This window comes from Anomaloglossus baeobatrachus, chromosome 11 (assembly GCF_048569485.1).
Source record: "Anomaloglossus baeobatrachus isolate aAnoBae1 chromosome 11, aAnoBae1.hap1, whole genome shotgun sequence".
NCBI lineage: Eukaryota > Metazoa > Chordata > Amphibia > Anura > Aromobatidae > Anomaloglossus > Anomaloglossus baeobatrachus.
Window position 1 is genome coordinate 7,981,748 of NC_134363.1, and position 24,711 is coordinate 8,006,458.

At 47.5% G+C, this 24,711-nt stretch overlaps 1 protein-coding gene across 1 annotated transcript; it reads right to left on the reverse strand.

Moving 5' to 3' along the window:
- Positions 1–4,985: 4,985 nt before the first annotated feature.
- On the reverse strand, positions 4,986–13,062 carry LOC142256315 (phospholipase A2 homolog EPL_00195-like). Its single transcript, XM_075327940.1, has 4 exons — positions 12,933–13,062; positions 12,623–12,767; positions 11,016–11,122; positions 4,986–5,298 (listed from the first exon to the last, which is right to left on the reverse strand). Exons 1-4 carry the CDS (start codon positions 13,006–13,008, stop codon positions 5,123–5,125), a joined length of 504 nt encoding a protein of 167 aa, XP_075184055.1. The 5' UTR covers positions 13,009–13,062; the 3' UTR covers positions 4,986–5,122.
- Between the last annotated feature and the right edge of the window lie 11,649 nt (positions 13,063–24,711).

Consider the following 24,711-nt stretch of genomic DNA (forward strand, 5'->3'; position numbering starts at 1 on the left):
GATAGATAGAGGGATAGATAGAGGGATAGATAGATAGAGTGATAGATAGATAGAGGGATAGATAGAGGGATAGATAGAGGGATAGATAGATAGATAGATAGAGGGATAGATAGATAGATAGATAGATAGATAGAGGGATAGATAGATAGATAGAGGGATATATAGATAGATAGAGGGATAGATAGATAGATAGATAGAGGGATAGATAGATAGAGGGATAGATAGATAGATAGATACATGATAGATTTATAATAGATAGACAGAGGGATAGATATATAATAGATAAATACATGGATAGATAGATAGATAGATAGAGATAGAGGGATAGATAGATAGATAGAGGGATGGATAGATAGAGGGATAGATATATAATAGATAAATACATGGATAGATAGATAGAGATAGAGGGATAGATAGATAGATGGATGGATAGATAGATAGAGGGATAGATAGATGAATAGATAGCTAGATAGAGGGATAGATAGATAGATAGATAGATAGATAGAGGGATAGAGAGATAGATAGATAGATAGAGGGATAGATAGAGGGATAGATAGATAGATGGATGGATAGATAGATAGAGGGATAGATAGATGAATAGATAGATAGATAGATAGATAGAGGGATAGATAGATAGAGGGATAGAGGGATAGAGGGATAGATAGATAGATAGATAGATAGATAGATAGAGATACTGCATCTCTTTATAAGTGAATGAAAGAGTCAAATTCATTTGTACCCAGAAAACTACTATAAAGAAATGAGAAAAAAATACAAATATATTTATAACAATTTTTTCTTTATTACACCACCTTGGATTCAAACCAGCAACTTTCAAACATGTTATGTATTGCAAAGTGTGCACAGTACCAACATTCCAAGCTGTACTATTGAAAAAATGAGATTTTTGGCAAAAAATTGCAATTTTTCGAGCCACCCCGCCAACGTCACGGCAAATCTCCTGGGGCAGTCCTAACACTAAAATATTTTTATTTAAAGTGTGCCATGTGGCCTCACATATGCAAAATTAGGACTGCACAGCACGTACCTTGTGCTTTTCAGTCACCGTCTCCATGACTGATTCATGGTTGTGGGCGGGACAGGCCCGAGCACATGCTGCTTAGAATAAATAGCCAGTGGACGGGGTTGGATGGCAAGTGTGAACAGCCACCAACCGCCAAAAATCAGGACAGATGGAAAAATAAACATGAGGTGCACTGCAAGATGAGAACCAACTGGGACCCTATATAACAAGAAAAAACAGCATAAAAACAACCTCCACTCAAAAATATTATGTATTGCAAAGTGTGCACAGTACCAACATTCCAAGCTGTACTATTGAAAAAATGAGATTTTTGGCAAAAAATTGCAATTTTTCGAGCCACCATTTTTGAGTGGAGGTTGTTTTTATGCTGTTTTTTCTTGTTATATAGCAGGGGTGGGGAACCTTTTTTCAGCCGGGGGCCATTTGGAAATTTCTGCCAACCTTCGGGGGCCGCACAAAATTATCAATGTGAAAATTACCCGGCTATATTTGGTCAATTAACTCACCCCTACTGTGGCGGCCGGAGCGGCTTCTCTTTGGTGCGGCTGTGATGTTGGATGATACTAATCATGTTTCTTCTCACAACTGCTTTTCTGTCTCTGTCTGAAGAGCAGGAGGCACACACAACACATAGGAGACGCTGGAGGCACACACAACACATAGGAGACACTGGAGGCACACACAACACATAGGAGACGCTGGAGGCACACACAACACATAGGAGACGCTGGAGGCACACACAACACATAGGAGACGCTGGAGGCACACACAACACCTAGGAGACGCTGGAGGCACACACAACACATAGGAGACGCTGGAGGCACACACAACACATAGGAGACACTGGAGGCACACACAACACATAGGAGACGCTGGAGGCACACACAACACATAGGAGACGCTGGAGGCACACACAACACATAGGAGACTCTGGAGGCACACACAACACATAGGAGACGCTGGAGGCACACACAACACATAGGAGACGCTGGAGGCACACACAACACATAGGAGACGCTGGAGGCACACACAACACATAGGAGACGCTGGAGGCACACACAACACATAGGAGACGCTGGAGGCACACACAACACATAGGAGACGCTGGAGGCACACACAACACATAGGAGACGCTGGAGGCACACACAACACATAGGAGACGCTGGAGGCACACACAACACATAGGAGACGCTGGAGGCACACACAACACATAGGAGACACTGGGACTGCTCTATATACATGGAGGGGCTGGGGGCATATACATCACATTGAAAACGCTGGGACTGACGTATACACAACAGAAAGGAAACGCTGGGACTGCTGTACATACACATCACAGGAGACACTGGAGGCACATACATCTCATGAGGAGCTATATATGCTCCCAGCCCCTCCTGTGATGTAAATGCCCACAGCCCCTCCTGTGTTGTGTATGTCCCCAGTGTCTCCTGTGATGTATATGCCCCCAGCATCTCCAATGTGATGTATAAGTCACAGGAGACGCTGAAGGAAAACAACACAAGAGGGGCTGGGGGGGCATACACATAACAGGAGACGCTGGGGGGCATACACAACGCAAGAGGTGCTGGGGGGCATACACAACGCAAGAGATGCTGGGGGGCATACACATAACAGGAGACACTGGGGGGCATACACAACACAAGAGGGGCTGGGGGGCATACACAACGCAAGAGGGGCTGGGGGGCATACAGAACGCAAGAGGGGCTGGGGGGCATACAGAACGCAAGAGGGGCTGGGGGGCATACAGAACGCAAGAGGAGCTGGGGGCAAAGCCATCACTGAGGGGGGCACAGACATCACTGGGGGAACACAACACTGGGGGTGATGCACAGCATTGGGAGGGCACACAGCACTGCCCCCCAGTAATGTCAGGGCTCTGCACACAGCACCTGCAGAGCCCTGACATTACTGGGGAGCCACAAACCTGAGGTGATAGACAGCATGGGGTGAGGGACACAGCACTGATCGTTGCACACAACTCTGGGGGGAGGGTACACAAAGTACTGGACGGGGAGCCGGATGCAGGCGCGCGCACACAGCGCCGGAGACAGTGCAGGCCGGAGGGCAGAGGGGCGGGCAGATCGCTCTGAAGTTGAAAGGTGCGGTCACACCACACGACAGGACATAGGGGCGGGCACATCGCTCCGGAGGGCAGAGGGGCGGGCAGACCGCACGAGGGAAAAGAGGGGCGGGCAGATCACTCCGGAGGGCAGAGGGGCGGGCACACCGCACAAGGGGAAAGAGGGGCGGGCAGATCGCTCCGGAGGGCAGAAAGGAGGGCACACCGCACGAGGGGAAAGAGGGGCGGGCACATCGCTCCGGAGGGCAGAGGGGCGGGCACACACAGCACGAGGGGACAGAGGGGCGGGCACACACCGCTGATTACGCTACCTGACAGCGGGAGAGCCCATTGGTTCTCCCAAACAGTGCATGTGGTCATTTAAAGGGCTGGCGGCCCCAGCACTGCAGCCCCCGGGAATGTGCCCGGGGGCCGCATAAAAGGTCATGGCGGGCCGCATGCGGCCCGCGGGCCAGAGGTTCCCCACCCCTGTTATATAGGGTCCCAGTTGGTTCTCATCTTGCAGTGCACCTCATGTTTATTTTTCCATCTGTCCTGATTTTTGGCGGTTGGTGGCTGTTCACACTTGCCATCCAACCCCGTCCACTGGCTATTTATTCTAAGCAGCATGTGCTCGGGCCTGTCCCGCCCACAACCATGAATCAGTCATGGAGACGGTGACTGAAAAGCACAAGGTACGTGCTGTGAAGTCCTAATTTTGCATATGTGAGGCCACATGGCACACTTTAAATAAAAATATTTTAGTGTTAGGACTGCCCCAGGAGATTTGCCGTGACGTTGGCGGGGTGGCTCGAAAAATTGCAATTTTTTGCCAAAAATCTCATTTTTCAATAGTACAGCTTGGAATGTTGGTACTGTGCACACTTTGCAATACATAATATTTTTGAGTGGAGGTTGTTTTTATGCTGTTTTTTCTTGTTATATAGGGTCCCACTTTCAAACATGTGCCCAGCAGCTCTTGGTTATCCTAGCTGCTCCAGCTGTTGAGCCACTTGGATTGATGATGTAAGAGGGAGGATTTCTACATAAATAAACCTATAATGCAGCCTCTGATTACACAGCAAATTACACTGGACACAGAGCTCCATTGTACAGAGCAGTGTCTCTGTGTCCTGTATTCTAGAGGGAGATAAAAAGAGGGTTTTTTTTATTCTAATAAAATTACTAAAAATAATAAAATAAATAGAATAATGTAATTTTATTACACTTTTTTATAAAATAATAAACATCACAAATCAGCAAATAACGTGGACATATTTGGTGTCCCTGTAATCGTAACAACTCGAACAACACAACGATTAGATTATTTACGGAGATCGGTAAATGGCGTAAAAAAAATGTCGCAATTTATCATTTTTCTTTGTTAAAACCCATAAAAAATGTAATAAAAATGTATTGCTGTGGCTGTGTTCACACGTAGCGTAAATGCTGCGTTTTTTTCTGCAGGTGTTAATACCACGAGCGCTATAACAATCTTCTCTGATTATTGCATGTTTGCGGTATGTTTTTTTGAATGAACAGTCTGGGGCATGTTCTGAATGACCCTTACTGCCAAATGGGTGTGGCTATGGGTATGGCTAGGGGCATGGTCAAAATTTTTTGCAGAGCGCCGCACACTTTGTTCCTCTTGACTTTCTTCAAAAGTTGGGAGGTATGTATTGGTGCAATAAAACTTTCACACCGCTAATCAAAGCTAATTAAGGACTCCCTCTCTAGCTCAGTGTTGGTTTATGTAAATGTCCTTTTATTATATCGCCTCTGCTCTGTGTATATATTTGTGTTTCTTCAGATACCTTGTTATACCAGTGCCTGATGAAGAGTCCTGAGGAGTCTGGAAGCTTCTCTGTAGCATCATTTTATTTTATTGTCATTAGCCATTAAAAGGTATCACAACTACAAGATTATAACTTTGTTTCTCTCACTGACCGCAATCAATCATTTTTCAGCGGCTAACACGGTACCAAAACTTTTTTCTTTTAAGTCTTATTGAAGAATGACGCCCATTTTTTAATTTTGCTACAAGCTAGGGGACCAAGAGAACATGACTCGCTGTATTTGGATTCTGTATCCTCTGGATCCATCAGACACATCACGATTTTCCGGTCGCACTCGCAGGTGTTTCTGGCACAGGCGGTCATGTACACACTATGATCTGCGGGAATAAAAGAAACATTCATCATTTATCATCCATCACCGATCTGGGCCCGAGATATGAGACGAATCAGCTGTAACACTGACCGGAGAGAACACTGACCGGAGAGAACACTGACCGGACATAACACTGACCGGAGAGAAAACTGACCGGAGAGAACACTGACCAGGAACAACACTGACCGGAGAGAACACTGACCGGAGAGAACACTGACCTGAGAGAACAGTGACCGGAGATAACACTGACCGGGGACAACACTGACCGGGAACAACACTGACCAGAGAGAACACTGACCGGAGACAACACTGACCGGGAACAACACTGACCAGAGAGAACACTGACCGGAGAGAACCCTGACCGGAGAGAACACTGACCGGGAACAACACTGACCGGAGAGAACACTGACCGGAGAGAACACTGACCGGAGAGAACACTGACCGGAGAGAACACTGACCGGGAACAACACTGACCGGAGAGAACACCGACCGGAGAGAACACCGACCGGAGAGAACACCGACCAGAGAGAACACCGACCGGAGAGAACACCGACCGGAGAGAACACCGACCAGAGAGAACACCGACCAGAGAGAACACTGACCGGTAGAGTTGAGCGATGTTCGAGGTTCGCCAATTTCATATTCGAGTGACTTTGTGGGGTGTTCGAGATCGAACTCGAGCTTTTTGCTAAAAGTTTGAGTTAGGTTTGAGAACGGTTCGATCACCATAAACGTGGCTTTTCACAGTAAGGCTACGTGCACACGTTACTATCTGCATGCGTCCTGCGTCCCCAGCACAATCCCTCTCCCTTTCCCACTCACCGATCACGGGCGTCTTGCTCCACGTCTGTCACAAATCTGCAGTGTCTTTTCCTCTTTAGAAAATAGCTGCCGCTTCATTATAGATATATTATAAATATAATTTAATAGTCAAATAGTTATTCTGTGCTTTCCCCGCCCACCGGCGCCTATGATTGGTTGCAGTCAGACACGTCCCCAAGCTAAGTGACAGCTGTGTCACTGCAACCAATCACAGCCGCCGACGGGTGGGTCTATATCGTGCAGTAAAATAAATAAATAAATAAAAAAAATGCAGTTCCCCCCATAATTGATACCAGCCAGGATAAAGCCACACGGCTGGAGGCTGGTATTGTCAGGATGGAGAGCACCACGTTATTGGGGGCCCCCCACCCTAACAATATCCCCCATCAGCCACATCCATTAGATGCAACAGTCCTGGGGAACTCTACCCAGCTCATCCCGAATTGCCCTGGTGCGGTGGCAATCGAGGTAATAAAGAGTTAATCATGCCAGGCGTCTCCCCGAGATACCGTCCATGATCAACCTGAAAGTGAAAGTAAATAAACACGCAGACCGAAAAATCCTTTATTTGGAATAAAAGACAAAAAAAACCCTGTTTCACCTTTTTATTAAAATCCACAAATACCCCTCCAGGTCCGACGTAATCCACACGACACTGTCAGCTCTGCTACAGAACATGAGTGCTCTGTATCAGCTCCACATAGCAATGAAGTGAATCGCGTGGTCAGCAGAGACTTCAGACTGATTACCAAATTACTGCCTATCTTTATCAATAGAGTCAGTAGTAGAGTCAGTAGCTGAGTGCTCACCTAAGAAGCATTAGTTCGCAAGTTCTAGTCCCAGTAAAGAACTTTTTTTTTTTTTATTTTAAATTATATTTATAATATATCTATAATATATTTATAATTTAATTATGCACTGAGGGGAGGAGTCAGACATCAGCTGTGAGCCTCGGGACACACCTCTAAAATCAGAGCAGTTCACGGAATGAGGCTGCATTGCTCTCTCCTCTCTCTCTTTCTCTTTCTCTCTCTCTTTCTCTCTCTCCTTTTTCTCGCTCTCCTTTCTCTCTCCTTTCTCGCTCTCCTTTCTCTCTCTCCTTTCTTTCTCTTCTTTCTCTCTTTCTCTTATTTCTCTCTCTCTTCTTTCTCCTCTTTCTCTTCTTTCTCTCTTTTTCTCTCTCTCTTCTCTCTCTCCCTTTCTCTTCTTTCTCTCTTTTTCTCTTTCTCTCTTTCTTCTCTCTCTCTTTCTCGCTCTTCTTTCTCTCTTTCTCTCTCTTCTTTCTCTCTCTCTTCTCTCTCTCTCTTCTTTCTCTCTTTCTCTCTCTCTTGCTCTTCTCTCTCTCTCTTATCTCTCTCTTACTCTCTCTCTTTTCTCTCTTCTTTCTCTCTTTTCTCTCTTCTTTCTCTCTTTCTCTCTCTCTTGCTCTTCTCTCTCTCTTTCTCTCTTTCTCTCTCTCTTCTTTCTCTTTCTCTCTTTCTCTCTCTTCTTTCTCTCTTCCTCTTCTCTCTCTCTTCTCTCTCTCTTACTCTCTCTCTCTTTTCTCTCTTTTCTCTCTCTCTTCTCTCTCTCTTTCTCTCTCTTCTTTCTCTCATCTCTCTTTCTCAGACCTGGCGATGATCAGCTGACACTATAAGTCGAGCAGTGAGGCCGGCTTTTTACCGACCGGCCGGCTAAACTATCAGCTGATGCTGTCGAACAGCAGTCTGCACTAAAGTGTGTAGTTTTTTCGTTTTGTTTTGCACTGATGCATCATCTGATTGTATAAAAGCCGTTTATACAATCAGCTGCTGTCTCATGTACTTCAGGCCTTTGAACCTGACACATCATCTGATCGCTTTGCCTTCCAGCAAACCGATCAGATGATATTGGATCCGGATTGGACGGTACAGGACCCCTGACCCAGGATTACTGCGGAGGGGGCTCTTTATTTCAATAAAGATGGAGTCACTAATTGTGTTGTATTTTTTTTATAAAAAAATATTTTTCTGTGTTGTGGTTTTTTTTATCTGTACTAGAAAGTCATGGTGGCCATGTCTAATATTGGCGTGACACCATGAATTTCGGGCTTAGGGTCAGTTGATAATATACAGCTAGCCCTAAGCCCATTATTACCCAGCGAGCCACCCGTCACCAGGGCAGCTGGAAGAGTTGGATACAGCACCAGAAGGTGGCGCTTCTATGAAAGCGCCATTTTCTGGAGCGGCTGCGGACTGCAATTCGCAGCAGAGGGGCCCAGAAAGCTCAGGCCAACCTGTGCTGTGGATTCCAATTCCAATTCCTTTGTGCGGCTTACGCTGCTGTTCGTCTCTTTTGCACCACTAGAAGAGCGGACCTAGGCAGGTGCCATATCTAGTGGTTCGTGTCCTCGCACACTAGTGGAGCGAACGCAGGTAGGAGCTTTGTGCGGCTTACGCTGCTGTTCGTCTCTTTTGCACCACTAGAAGAGCGGACCTAGGTAGGTGCCATTTCGCACACATTGCCTTTGTCTCTGTGATCATTAACAGAGACCATTCCACACACCCTCCAAGTAAGGGAGGAATTGCTTTACTTACTTATTATATCCTTCTGTGAGTTAACAGAGGTATTGCACTCTGCCATAGTCTGCAGCAAAGTCTTTGCACGGTGGACCCTGACTGTCTGATACTCCTTTCGGTTATTATCAGACAGCCCCCCGTAACACCCACGTCATTTGTTTTTTCATTTTTTCAAGAAATAAGTGAAATAATTAAAAAAATGGGCTTCCCTATTTTTTGGTTCCCAGCTGGATACAAATAGGCAGCTGGGGGTTGGGGGCAGCCCCTAGCTGCCTGCTGTATCTGGCTAGCATACAAAAATATGGCAAAGCCCACGTCATTTTTTTGGTGGGCAAAAAACTCCTGCATACAATCCTGGATGGAGTATGCTGAGCCTTGTAGTTCTGCAGCTGCTGTCTGTCTGTATGGAGGAGAGCAGAAAGCAGCTGCAGAATGACATGGCTCAGCATACTCCATTCACTAGTGTATGCAGGAGAGCAGACAGCAGCTGCAGAACTACAAGGCTCAGCATACTCCATCCAGGACTGTATACAGGAGTTTTTTGCCCACCAAAAAAATGACGTGGGCTTCGCCATATTTTTGTATGCTAACCAGGTACAGCAGGCAGGTATAGCTGCCCCCAACCCCCAGCTGCCTATTTTTACCCGGCTGGGAACCAAAAATATAGGGAAGCCCGTTTTTTTTAATTATTTCACTTATTTCATGAAATAATTAAAAAACAAATGACGTGAGCTTTGCCATATTTTTGTATGCTAGCCAGGTACAGCAGGCACCTACGGGCTGCCCCCAACCCCAAGCTGCCTATTTGTACCCGGTTCGGAACCGAAAATATAGGGAAGCCCGTTTTTTTAATTATTTCACAAATTTCATGAAATAATTAAAAAACAAATGACGTGAGCTTCGCCCCATTTTTGTGTCCAGCCAGGAACAACTAGGCAGCTGGGGGTTGGAATCTGGGCCCCTCTGCTGCAAATTGCAATCCGCAGCTACCCCAGAAAATGGCGCTTTCATAGAAGCGCCATCATCTGGCACTGTATCCAACTCTTCCAGCTGCCCTGAAGCCGGGTGGCTTGCTGGGTAATAATGAGTTAATACTAGCTTTGTTTTACTAGCTAGTATTAAGCCAGAGATTCTTAATGTCAGGCAAGTTTGACCCAGCCATGAAGAATCTCCAATAAACGTTAAAAAAAAGACACCACACAGAAAAAATACTTTAATAGAAATAAATACACAGACACACTTAGAGACTCCATATTTATTACTCCCTCTCACCCCTCCACGATCCATGGTCTTCTGTCTTCTTTCTCCTTCAACCCATGCAGCGCTGCTACATCATCAGCGCTGCATGGGAGGAAGACCCTGCTGCTCCCATGCAGTCTATTCACTCAGTGAGTGACCAGAAGCTGCTGGCTGTAAGTGGTGACGTCACCGCTGACAGGTGCGTTGCTATAGCAACGGTGATCTCCGTTATTGACCGGCTGTGGCAGCCGGTGAATAATGGAACGGGGAGCAGAATGGAGAAGCCGACCATGTGCCAGAGCATTTCGAAGGTACACGAAGATACACAAACGTGCACCGTGTACCGGAGAGATGCAATGACAGGACCTAGCGTGACATCTAGCCATGTGACCAGTCTGTAGCCAATGAGATAATAGACACGTGATTGGTCACATGCTATTTTGACGTCACGGAAGGTCCTATCATCAGTGCTGGTTACCGGGGGGACGCAGCGATTATCGGAAGGAAAAGCGGCGGGATGCCGAGTACAGGACACGTCGCGGTGACCTGTAAATGGCAATATTTATTAACTGTATGTGTACATATATAATGTGTTTTTATGTGTTTGTGTTTGCCTGCCATTGGTTTTAATGAGGTTCGAGAGGTTCGTCGAACGGCTCGCCGAACCGAACTCGAACGCGGCCTCCGTTCGACGAACCGAACTCGAGCCTCTAGAGGCTCGCTCATCTCTACTGACCTGAGAGAACACTGACCGGAGGGAACACCGACGGGAGATAACACTGACCGGAGGTAACACTGACCGGAGGTAACACTGACCGGAGAAAACAGTGACCGGAGAGAACACTGACCAGAGAGATCACTGACCGGAGGTAACACTGACTGGAGGTAACACTGACCGGAGAGAACACTGACCGGAGAGAAAACTGACCGGAGAGAAAACTGACCGGAGAGAACACTAATCGGAGATACAACTGACCGGAGAGAACACTGATTGGAGAGAACACCGACCGGAGGTAACACTGACTGGAGGTAACACTGACTGGAGGTAATACTGATCGGAGATAACACCGACCTGAGATAATACTGACCGGAGAGAGCACTGACCTGAGAAACCCGGACTTACCGCAGGTGATGATCCCGTTACTGTAGGTGTAAGAGTAACGCTGAAAATATGGACGACAGGTCTTAGTCCAGGCAAATATATGGCAGCAACGTTGTAATTTACAGCACCTGAGGAAGGAGAGGAGAAAAGAGAAGAGAGTAGAGGGCGGTCACCAGGTGCAAAAGAATTCACATCGGACATTAGAGCCGAGGGCGGCAAAAAAATTCCTGCTGGTGCACAGAAAAAAAATACTATTAACCATTTCATGACTTGGTGATTTTTCCTTTTTGGACTTTCATTGTTTCCTCTCTTCTGCTTCTACCCGATCATGTGACCTCCTGTCATTGCGGGGGAGGAGCTGTAGAACTCAATGTTTCCATCTTTTTGAAAAAGATTTAAAAAGGTGAAAATTCTGAGTGTGAATGCGTCCGTGCACTGTCACTTTCTGAGGATTTTGTTTTTGCTGAGTTTTTTGTGCAGTAACAACGACCCGGAAGCAGAAACCTCCAGAGCGACCGCGAAATCGTAAAACTTCACACTTATTTTTTGGGCTAAAAAAATCTGAACTTTGTAAGAAAATGTGTTTGTGTCTCTAATATCTGCAGGTTTTCTGTGCATTTATTGGGCTGCGAGGGTTTGTATATGGTGAAAATGATTGATGTTTTACATAGGACTGCAGGTGACATCTACTACATTATCTGTACTCAGAGATATCACTGTGTTATCTGTGGTGTTACATAGGACTGCAGGTGACATCTACTACATTATCTGTACTCAGAGATATCACTGTGTTATCTGTGGTGTTACATAGGACTGCAGGTGACATCTACTACAATATCTGTACTCAGAGATATCACTGTGTTATCTGTGGTGTTACATAGGACTGCAGGTGACATCTACTGCATTATCTGTACTCAGAGATATCACTGTGTTATCTGTGGTGTTACATAGGACTGCAGGTGACATCTACTACATTATCTGTACTCAGAGATATCACTGTGTTATCTGTGGTGTTACATAGGACTGCAGGTGACATCTACTGCATTATCTGTACTCAGAGAGATATCACTGTGTTATCTGTGGTGTTACATAGGACTGCAGGTGACATCTACTACATTATCTGTACTCACAGATATCACTGTGTTATCTGTGGTGTTACATAGGACTGCAGGTGACATCTACTACATTATCTGTACTCAGAGATATCCCTGTGTTATCTGTGGTGTTACATAGGACTGCAGGTGACATCTACTACATTATCTGTACTCCGAGAGATATCACTGTGTTATCTGTGGTGTTACATAGGACTGCAGGAGACATCTACTACATTATCTGTACTCAGAGATATCACTGTGTTATCTGTGGTGTTACATAGGACTGCAGGTGACATCTACTACATTATCTGTACTCCGAGAGATATCACTGTGTTATCTGTGGTGTTACATAGGACTGCAGGAGACATCTACTACATTATCTGTACTCAGAGATATCACTGTGTTATCTGTGGTGTTACATGGGACTGCAGGTGACATCTACTACATTATCTGTACTCAGAGATATCACTGTGTTATCTGTGGTGTTACATGGGACTGCAGGTGACATCTATTACTGTATATAAATTCTCTTACCTTGTTATTTTCTGCATTGTCCTATTATTTGCGGTTTCTGCACATGCACAGCCCCGGGGCAGCGCCTCTATCATCTCTTTGTTCAATGTTTCATTAATCATCATCTTGAAATCTTTGAGCTGAATTCTGGCTTCTTCCACCGACACTAGAAGATAAAGCCATGGTCACCTTGTGGTTACACGGAGCGGTGCAGTCACCGGGAATGGCGGATGTTACCGGGAATCTTCCTCCTCTGATCAGGGATCTGCCTGGAGATCGGTCCCTACTATATTCCCATTACCGGAGAGGAGCGGAGAATCTCAGGACTTACCGAGACTAAGGAGGAGCAGCAGAGAGGAGAGCATTGTGCCCCGGAGACAGACGGGGAAGATCCAGGAGAAGACCATCTGGAAGACCAGCAGATCCCACCGGGGATTATATCCTCCTGATATTCCCACCACTAGGGGGCGCTGCAGAGCGCTGTCTGATATTGCTGCCCGGGGGCTTCTTACCTGACACCAGCATCATATGATCGGGTGATCGTGCCACATTGTTTTTTCTTCAGTGTCACACAAAGCTGCTGCACATATTCAGGACATGTGGAAGCACCACTAGACACGAAACAGTCATTGTCCTTGTACAACGCATCCGACCGCTGACCCATTATTAAAGAATATGAAATAAAGTGTAGTTTTTTTTAATAATAGTAATAATTCTAGTTTTTTAAAGGGCATATAGTGCCCGGGGCTTCTTACCGTATACCAACATGATATGATCGGGTGACAGTGTAGGGAAATATTAACCCTTACTGTTCTGGGGATGGGATCCTGGGACAACAATGGAGTAGAGGTGATCGTCCCGCATTGTTTTTTTGTCACATAAAGCTCCTGTACATGTTCAGTCAAAACCTCAATAATACAAACAATAGGAGGAATCTACAATACTTTTTCATGGAGTATAGATAATTTAAACAATTGGCGTAGGGTCCCTGTATATTATGATACCCAGTACAGATAAAGCATAGGGCTACAGGCTGCAGCCCCAAGCCGTGCGCTTATCTTAGCTGTGTATCAAAATAAGAGGAACCACATGCGGCTTTTTTCTTTTTCACTTATTTAAATATCATTTAAAAAAACAGCATATGGTACCCCCATTTGTGGTACCCAGCCAAGATAAAGCCTGACAGCTGGCGGCTGGTATTCTCAGGCTAGGGAGACCCGTGCTTATTGGGTGCCTCCCAGCCTAAAAATAGGAGCCTGTAGTGGCTCGGAATTACTGCATCCATTAGATGCGACAGCGCCGGCGCTTTACCCAGCTCTTCCCAATTGCTTTGATGTGGTGGCAGTTGGGGTAATAAGGGTTTAATGGCAGCTCATAGCTGCCACTAAGCCCTTGATTAGTAATGGGAGGCGTCTATGAGACCCCCCCATTACTAATATATAAGTGAAAAAAATAAACACAAACACTAAAAAAATCCTTTATTTGAAATAAAAGACAAAAAAGCAACCTCTTTTACAACTTTATTAACCCAAAACAACCAAGTCTGATGTAATCCACACAAGGTCCCACGACGATTCCAGTTCTGCTACATCTGAATTCACACAGAGCGGCCATAGAACATGACCGTCCGCTTTGATGTTAAGGCAGAGAATGAGCTGCAGTGATCAGTGGTGACGTCACTTGGGATATTTGTGGTCACAAGTGGAGGACCATAGGAACCTTCAGCTGTGACCGCAAATCACCTGAGTGACATCCCCGCTGATCGCGCCGCTCACTCAGTCTCTGCCTGAACGTCACAGTGGGTGGTCATGTTCTATGTACCACTTTTTACTACAGCTTCAGGACACAGTTATGGGGACCTCTTGTGTGCCCTCATTTGCTAATCTGTTCCTTGGGCTGCAGGAGAACGAGATAGTCCTTAACACAGAAGGTTCTGATGTTCCGATGATGTGATATGGTATAGGTCTATCGATGATATATTTTTTATTTGGCAGAGATAACTTAATTAATTAAATAACTTTTTAAATAATCTAAACAAAAATGACCATACCATAATGCAGGTCATTTGATTGAGTGCCCCCTGACTGCTGTGCTTCATTGTAAAGGGGTAATCTGGTAGTCCTATGTAATTTCTACCTTCTCCCTGTTTTGTTAGAGCATTGATTCCACTCTCCTCCTACTGCTTTACCCCTTTATAAACCTGTTCTCTACCTCTTCTTGTCTCTCCTCCTCTTTCTTCCCCCTTTATAAACCCATTCCCTGCCTCTTCCTGTCTCTCTTCCTCTTTCTTCCCATCTTTATAAGCCTATTCCCTGCCTCTTCTCTTCCTGTCTCTCCTCCTCCTCTTTCTTTGCCCTTTATAAACCCATTCCCTGCCTCTTCCTGTCTCTCCTCCTCTTTCTTTCTCCTTTATAAACCCATTCCCTGCCTCTTCCTGTCTCTCCTCCTCTTTCTTTCTCCTTTATAAACCCATTCCCTGCCTCTTCCAGTCTCTCCTCCTCCTCTTTCTCCGCCCTTTATAAACCCATTCCCTGCCTCTTCCTGTCTCTCCTCCTCTTTCTTTCTCCTTTATATACCTATTCTCTACCTCTTCCAGTCTCTCCTCCTCCTCTTTCTCCGCCCTTTATAAACCTATTCCCTGCCTCTTCCTGTCTCTCCTCCTCCTCTTTCTTCCTCCTTTATAAACCTATTTCTTGCCTCTTCCTGTCTCTCCTCCGCTTTCTTCCTCTCTTTATAAACCTCTTCTCTGCCTCTTCCAGTCTCTCCTCCTCCTCTTTCTTCCCCTCTTTATAGACCTATTCCCTGCCTCTTCCTGTCTCTCCTCCTCCTCTTTCTTCCGCTCTTTGTTAACCCATTCCCTGCCTCTTCCTGTCTCTCCTCCTCCTCCTTCTTCCTCCTTTATAAACCTATTTCCTGCCTCTTCTTGTCTCTCCTCCTCTTTCTTCCCTCTTTATAAACCTATTCCCTGACTCTTCCTGTCTCTCCTCCTCCTCTTTCTTCCCCTCTTTATAAACCTATACCCTGCCTCTTCCTGTCTCTCCTTCTCCTCTTTCTTCCCCCTTTATAAACCCATTCCCTGCCTCTTCCTGTCTCTCCTCCTCCTCTTTCATCCCCCTTTATAAACCTGTTCTCTACCTCTTCCTGTCTCTCTCCTCCTTTTTCTTCCCTCTTTATAAACCTATTTCCTGCCTCTTCCTGTCTCTCCTCCTCCTCTTTCTTCCTCCTTTATAAACCTATTCCTTGCCTCTTCTTGTCTCTCCTTTCTTCGTGAGACCTGGAGACTTGCTGTCCATGGTGAGGAAGCCTGTCATGATGAGAGAAGATGGCTGATGCCATTAGAGACAGACTCAGGAGGGAAGGCGATTCCTGGCTCACCTGCCTCCTGGGCGTACAGGTGCTCAAGCACATTTGCACGTGGCCGTCGGACCACACGGTGAACACACCCACCGATTTCTTGAGTTATCCATCCCGTTATATCAAAGGGAGTGCACTGAAAGCTGCACACTCTCCCGTCTTAATCTGCGCCCACCCGCCCTGCTTTGAATAATGCGACGGCATCACACCCACCATGTCTCAGACGCTGCTCTGCCTCGGTCACTGGCAAAGTTCATCAGACACAAGCTCATCCCTCTTCTCCTTTTGACCCTGCCTTCACCAGTGACTGTGGCTTTTATGCCCCTCCAACGTCTATACATAGTGACGGCCCTGCTGGTGCTAGATCCATGGCCCTAAATCCGTGGCAATAAAAGTGCGCTACCCACTCTGCTGGCTCGTCTTCACCCTTGACTCTCATAGTCCCGAGGGTCGCCGTCCATCAGTAGCTATTCATCTCCCAGCTTCATCATTGAAGATCCTCACGTTTTGGAAAGTTCTTCACATTCATCGGGAAGTCTCCAGCAGTTGGGCGACAGGTCCAGACGCCATTATAGACCCTCTGCGAACCGTTCAACCTGCAAGGTGTTGGCGTGTTGGTGAGTACCAGTATTCATGGTCATGGGGGGATAACCCCCATTAATTTTCTTGAGCTTTAGTTAGTTTTCTGCTCCGGTTTGTAGTAGTATAAGGTAAGGGTAATGGTCTTCCTTCCAGCCGACATAAGGAGGCTTTTCACTAGGTTCATACTAAAGTCTGCTTTACACGCTTCAATGTGTGTGTCGTGCGATCGCATTTGCGATCGTACCCGCCCCATCGTTTGTGCGGCACGGGCAATTTGTTGCCCGTGTCGCACAATCCTGTTACCCAGCATCACACGTACTTACCTTCCAAACGACATCGCGAACATCCACTTCCTGGAGGGGGAGGGATGTTCAGCATCACCGCGACGTCACACAGCGGCCGGCCAATAGAAGTGGAGGGGTGAAGATGAGCGGACATAACATCCCGCCCACCTCCTTCGTTCCGCATTGCCGGCGGGACGCAGGTAAGCTGTGTTCGTCGTTCCCGTGGTGTCACACGGAGCGACGTGTGCTGCCTCAGGATCGATGAACAACAGGATGTTCGATTTTTAGAAAATGAGTGACGTGTCAGCGATGAACGAGAAGGTGAGTATTTCTGCTCGTTCATTGCTGTCACACGCTACGATATAACTAACAATACCAGATGTGCGTCACTACCGACGTGACCATGCCGACATCTCGTTAGATATATCGTAGCTGACATTTGGTTCTTAGCATTAATATTGTTATTTATTATTATCTTGCCATTTATCCCATGGCCCACACTGGTACAGGTGGAGAGAGGATCTTGCCCATGAGCTCACAGTCTTGAAGGGATGTTGAGGGTATAGGCTGCTCGTGAAGTGGTTGTCATGCAATGAGAGTCACTGCTGTGTTTCTCTGGTGTGCTGAGCTGTCAGTAGAGGATTGACAGTCCAGGCTTCCATTCTGGTTCTGGGAGGTGCTGATGGCTCAGGCTCCATCTTCCCTGTGATTGCTCTGCTACTTATCTGAGCAACCTCTCCCAGAACCTCTCCCAGAACCTCTCCCAGAACATCTCACAGAACATCACCCAGAACCTCTCCCAGAACCTCTCCCAGAACATCTCACAGAACATCACCCAGAACCTCTCCCAGAACCTCTCGCAGAACATCTCCCAGAACCTCTCCCAGAACCTCTTGCAGAACCTCTCCCAGAACATCTCCCAGAACCTCTCGCAAAGCTTCACTCCACCCTCAACCCGAAAAGGTCTCACAAATTGATCTTTGATGATCCCAGCCCATACCAGTACCCCACCTCCACCTTGCTGGCGTCTGAGTCGCAGTGGAGCTCTTTGCCCTTTACTGATCCAGCCTCTGGCCCATCCAACTGGCCCATCAAGAGTCACTCTCATTTCATCAGTCCATAAAACCTTTGAAAAATCAGTCTTAAGATATTTCTTGGCCCAGTCTTGAGGTTATATTTTCTGTTTCTTGGTCAGAGGTGGTGGTTTTTCAGCCTTCCTTACCTTGGCCTGTCCCTGAGTATGGCACACCTTCTGCTTTTTGTTACTCCAGTAACGTTGCAGCTCTGAAATATAACCAAACTGGTGGCAAATGGCATCTTGGCAGCTTCACGCTTGATTTTCCTCAATTCATGGGCAGTTATTTTGCACCTTTTTTGCCCAGCACGCTTCTTGCGTCCCTGTTGGCTATTTGCCATGAAACGCTTGATTGTTCAGTGATCATGCTTCAAAAGTTTGGCAATTTCAAGACTGCTGCATCCCTCTGCAAGACATCGCACAATATGGACTTTTCAGAGCCCGGCAAATCTCTCTTCTGACCCATTTTGCCAAAGGAAAGGAGGTTGCCTAATAATTAAGCACCCCTTATAAAGGGTGTTGATGTAATTACACCGCACCCCTCCTCATTACAGAGATTCACATCACCTGACTTACTTAATTGATAGTTGGCAATCAGCCTATACAGCTTGGAGTAGGACGACATGTATAAAAAGCATCATGTGATCAGAATACTCATTTGCCTAATAATTCTGCACATAGTGTATGTGTGATTTTTTTTCCCGAAGAAGGATAGGAGTCTGTCCGAAACGCGTTTAAATAAATCACAATTATAAATAATAAAGCAGGGGGAGTATGGTCCATGCAACAAACAGGATGTGGTCTGGCATTTTCATTTAAAAAAATCAAGAGATTCATGAGTAACAGGCGTAGGCCTTTTGCTCCCAGAACCCAGGCAATACAGAAAAAAGACAATTTGGAGACCCATCTCGGAGTCTTGAGATTAAAAACCTTTCAGGCAGAAAGCAGGACAGTGGCATCAATTGCTCCCCATCCTATTTCCTCATAGTGTGTTTTCACAGCAGGAAGGTATGGTCAATGCAACACACAGGATGTGGCCTTAGTGGTACTTTGCACACTACAACATCGCAAGACGATGCTTGCGATGCCGAGCGCGATAGTCCCCACCCCCATCACAGCTGCGATATCTTGTGATAGCTGCCATAGCGAATATTATCGCTACGGCAGCTTCACATGCACTTACCTGCCCTGTGATGTCGCTCTGGCCGGCGATCCACCTCCTTCCTAAGGGAGCGGGTCATGCCGCGTCACAGCGATGTCACACGGCAGGCGGCCAATAGAAGCAGAGGGGCGGAGATGAGCGGGACGTGAACATCCCGCCCACCTCCTTCCTTCCGCATTGCCGGCGTGAGCCGCAGGAGGCAGGTAGGAGATGTTCCTTGCTCCTGTGGCTTCACACACAGCGATGTATGCTGCCGCAGGAACGAGGAACAACATCGTAACATCAGTCCTTCCATAATTATGGAAATGACCGACGCTACACCCATGATACGATTTCGATGCTTTTGCGCTTGTTAATCGTATCAAAAACTATTTACAAACTCTGATATCGACAACGACGCCGGATGTGCATCACTTTCGATTTGACCCCACCGACATCGCACCTGTGATGTCATAGTGTGCAAAGTACCCCTTAGTGTCCCACATGGGTCAAAAACACCAGGCATGGTTACTTCTGTAACAGCTGGTGGGCTCTTAATCACACCGACTGTAGCAGGTAAACAACTGGTGATTATGCGGTTGGAGACCTGTGTGAGAATAGTTTTGACGCTGACGCAGAAGGAGGAAGAAGCGGCAGACGTGGTTGATTTGGTGGCCGGTGGTTAGTTAGGCCCGGTAGTCCACATTTTAGCACAGTAAGATTCCCACAGTAATGCATGTTGGCTGCGCATGTGCCGGTTCATGCATGCAGCACTCAAATTATTTGACAACATTGGCAGATAATAAAAGCTGGGACATCTTTTGCGGTTTCAAAAAAGGCCCAGGCTATTCAACCCTGTCTGCAAACTGGAGACCCGTGACCTCTGCTGAGTTGTGGCTGAGGATGCAGTGCTTCTCATGGTTGAATCACTATGTGGTTGTATGGGAATTGCCAACTTAACCTCCTCAGCTTCCTCCTCTTCCTTATCTGCTGAGCAACACAGCCTCAGGGCTCACACCCAGTGGGATCTACAACTTTGTTGTCCTGCTCTGTGTTGTCCCACTCCTCCTCTTCCTGACCTAACATCACATAACAGTATGCGTGCACCTCAAGTATCTGAGGCTCATAATCCCCTCCACCTGTAAGTTGACGAGGGTCGGGATCCTGCTTGGACCCTACTTCGTCCGGACCAGGATCCAACTGACAAAGATTTTGGGCATAGGTGCAGATGCTTTCCTGCTCTTGAGTCTGGGAATCTTTGGAGTGGATCTCTGGTGCCCATTGGATACAATGTGTGAACAGCTCTGTAGGCTCCCCCATGTTTGTTTCCCCACAGTCAGTTTGCCGATTGGAGATTTGTGATGCGGGGGGAAACAAGTGTAATTGGGGTGGCACCTCTAAGGAATGAACTGTGTGTGATGTTGAGGTGGAGGAAGAGGAGGAGAGGCCACGTGATGCAGCGCTTGCCATCCACTCTAGCACCTGCTGTTTATCACCCTCATTTGGAAGTTGAAATGATGTGCGGCTGCGAAAGAAATCTAATGGAGTAGACTGTACTGTAACGGAAGTTGTTCTCATTTCTCTTCAGATAGAATGATTAGTTGTTTGCTCACTAGAGCTTTGACTAACAGAACTTCCCACACGTACACCTCCAACACCCCGCCTGTTCACTCTTCCACCACCATCTCTGTTGTCGTTTACCACTCGTGGTTGATGTACCCTCCCCTTTCAAACAGATGTTTCACAACTCTAAGGCCACACCTGTCAGACACATGACACAAAAGATAAATTATTTATTTCTTGCCTCAGTTGGCAATATTGTGAAAGCACAGAAAAGTACCAATAACTCCATATGAGGTTGACTGTGTAATTTTGAGAAGACACTGAAAAGTGCCAAGACCTTCTTAGCTACTTCACTAGCAAATTAACAGCAGGCAGTGCTAAGAAAACCTACAAACGTAATTGACTGCGTAATTTTGAGCAGGTAATGAAAAGTGTCAAGACCTTTTTAGCTAGTTAACTATCAAATTTACAGCAGGCACTACTAAATAACAATACCTAGCACCCTTGTTTGGATGGTCTATAAGCTTTCACATACCTGGATGAATTTTGCCTGCTGATCCATCCTACATGATGGTACTGAAGACACCTTGTTTGAATGTCCATCAACTTTGCTGAACTAATTCTGCCTGCTGATCCTTTTACTTGGAGTTTTGAAGATACCATAGCTTGACTGTGTATGAGTTTTCCTGCACAAATTTTGCCTGCTGACTTACCTACCTAATTATACTTTAGACATTTTGAATGCCTATAAGCTTTCCTGGCTTAAATTTGCCACTGATTCATTATCTTGAATGTCTATGAGTTTTCCTGGATGAATTTTCCCTGCTGATTTATCTACTTAATGATACTGAAGACACTTTGTTTGAATGCCTATCAGATTTCCTGGACTAAAGGTCCAGTCACACTAAGCAACTTACCAGCGATCCCAACAACGATAGGGATCGCTGGTAAGTTGCTAGGAGGTTGCTGGTGAGCTGTCACACTGCGACGCTCCAGCGATCCCACCAGCAACCTGACCTGGCAGGGATCGCTGGAGCGTGGCTACACGAGTTGCTGGTGAGCTCACCAGCAACCAGTGACCAGCCCCCAGTCTCCTAGTTACAGCACACATCAGGTTAATTAACCCGATGTGTGCTGCAGCTAAATGTGCACAGAGCAGGGAGCAGCGCACACTGCTTAGTGCTGGCTCCTTGCTCTCCTAGTTACAGCACACATCGGGTTAATTGCCTGATGTGTGCTGCAGCTAAATGTGCACAGAGCAGGGAGCAGCGCACAATGCTTAGCGCTGGCTCCTTGCTCTCCTAGTTACAGCACACATCGGGTTAATTACCTGATGTGTCCTGCAGCTAAATGTGCACAGAGCAGGAGCCGGCAGCACAGGCAGTGAGAGCAGGAGACTGGTATCAAAGGTAAATATCGGGTAACCAAGGACAGGGCTTCTTGGTTACCCGATGTTTACATTAGTTACCAGCCTCAGCAGAAGCTGGCTCCCTGCTCACTGCACATTAGTTGTTGCTGTCTCGCTGTCACACACAGCGATCTGTGCTTCACAGCAGGACAGCAACAACTAAAAAATGGCCCAGGACATTCAGCAACAACCAACGACCTCACAGCAGGGGCCAGGTTGTTGCTGGATGTCACACACAGCAACATCGCTAGCAACGTCACAAAAGTTGTTCGTTACCAGCGATGTTGCTAGCGATGTTGCTTAGTGTGACGGGGCCTTAAATTTAGCCTCTGATTTAACTGATTTATTATCTGATGTTATTAAAGATTGTTGCCCAATGTTTTGTCCATGGATTCGAATGGATACCAGGTGGGTTTATCCACTATTATAAATAGAGATGAGCCATCCCCTAAGTGTTTGAGATTGGTTCGTCGAACAGCGGCTCAGTTCAGTGAACGTTCGACGAACACCATTAAACCAATGGCAGGCATACACAAACACATACAAACACATTATACATATACACATACAGTTAATAAACATTGCCATTATACTTACAGGTCCCCGCAACGTGTCCTGCACTCTGTCTCCCGCCGTTTCTCCTTCCGATCATCGCTGCGTCCTCCCGGAACCAGCACTGATGACAGGAACTTTCCGTGATGTCATAGCATGAGACCAGTCACGTGTCTATTATCTCATTGGCTACAGACTGGTCACATGGCTACACTTCATGTTAGGTCCTGCCAGTGCATCTCTCCGGTACGCGGTGCTCATTTAAGCATCTCCGTGTACCGGCAAGATGTTTGGGCACATGATTGGCCATACACTACCGACACTACCGCCCACATCATCACCGCACACACCCCGACACTACCGCCCACAACATCACCGCACACATCCCGACACTACTGCCCACATCATCACCGCACACATCCCGACACTACCGCCCACATCATCACCGCACACATCCCGTCACTACCGCCCCCATCATCACCGCACACATCCCGACACTACCGCTCCCATCATCACCGCACACACCCCGACACTACCGCCCACATCATCACCGCACACATCCCGACAATACTGCCCACATCATCACCGCACACACCCCGACACTACTGCCCACATCATCACCGCACACATCCCGACATTACCACCCACATCATCACTGCACACATCCCATCACTACCGCCCACATCATCACCGCACACATCCCGACACTACTGCCCACATCATCACCGCACACACCCCGACACTACTGCCCACATCATCACCGCACACATCCCATCACTACCGCCCACATCATCACCGCACACACCCCGACACTACCGCCCACATCATCACCGCACACACCCCGACACTACCGCCCACATCATCACCGCACACACCCCGACACTACCGCCCACATCATCACCGCACACATCCCGACACTACTGCCCACATCATCACCGCACACATCCCGACACTACTGCCCACATCATCACCGCACACACCCCGACACTACTGCCCACATCATCACCGCACACATCCCATCACTACCGCCCACATCATCACCGCACACACCCCGACACTACCGCCCACATCATCACCGCACACACCCCGACACTACTGCCCACATCATCACCGCACACACCCCGACACTACTGCCCACATCATCACCGCACACATCCCATCACTACCGCCCACATCATCACCGCACACACCCCGACACTACCGCCCACATCATCACCGCACACACCCCGACACTACCGCCCACATCATCACCGCACACACCCCGACACTACCGCCCCCATCATCACCGCACACATCCCGACACTACCGCCCACATCATCACCGCACACATCCCGACACTACCGCCCCCATCATCACCGCACACATCCCGACACTACCGCTCCCATCATCACCGCACACATCCCGACACTACCGCTCCCATCATCACCGCACACATCCCGACACTACCGCTCCCATCATCACCGCACACATCCCGACACTACCGCTCCCATCATCACCGCACACATCCCGACACTACCGCCCCCATCATCACCGCATACATCCCGTCACTACCGCCCACATCATCACCACACACATCCCGACACTACCGCCCCCATCATCACCACACACATCCCGACACTACCACCCCCATCATCACCACACACATCCCGACACTACCGCTCCCATCATCACCACACACATCCCGACACTACCGCTCCCATCATCACCGCACACATCCTGACACTACCGCCCCCATCATCACCGCACACATCCCGTCACTACCGCCCACATCATCACCACACACATCCCGACACTACCGCCCACATCATCACCGCATACATCCCGACACTACCGCCCACATCATCACCGCACACCCCCCGACACTACCGCCCACATCATCACCGCACACATCCCGACACTACCGCCCACATCATCACCGCACACATCCCGACACTACCGCTCCCATCATCACCGCACACATCCCGACACTACCGCCCCCATCATCACCGCACACATCCCGACACTACCGCCCACATCATCACCGCACACACCCCGATACTACCGCCCACATCATCACCGCACACATCCCGACACTACCGCCCACAACATCACCACACACACCCCGACACTACCACCCACATCATCACCGCACACATCCCGACACTACCGCCC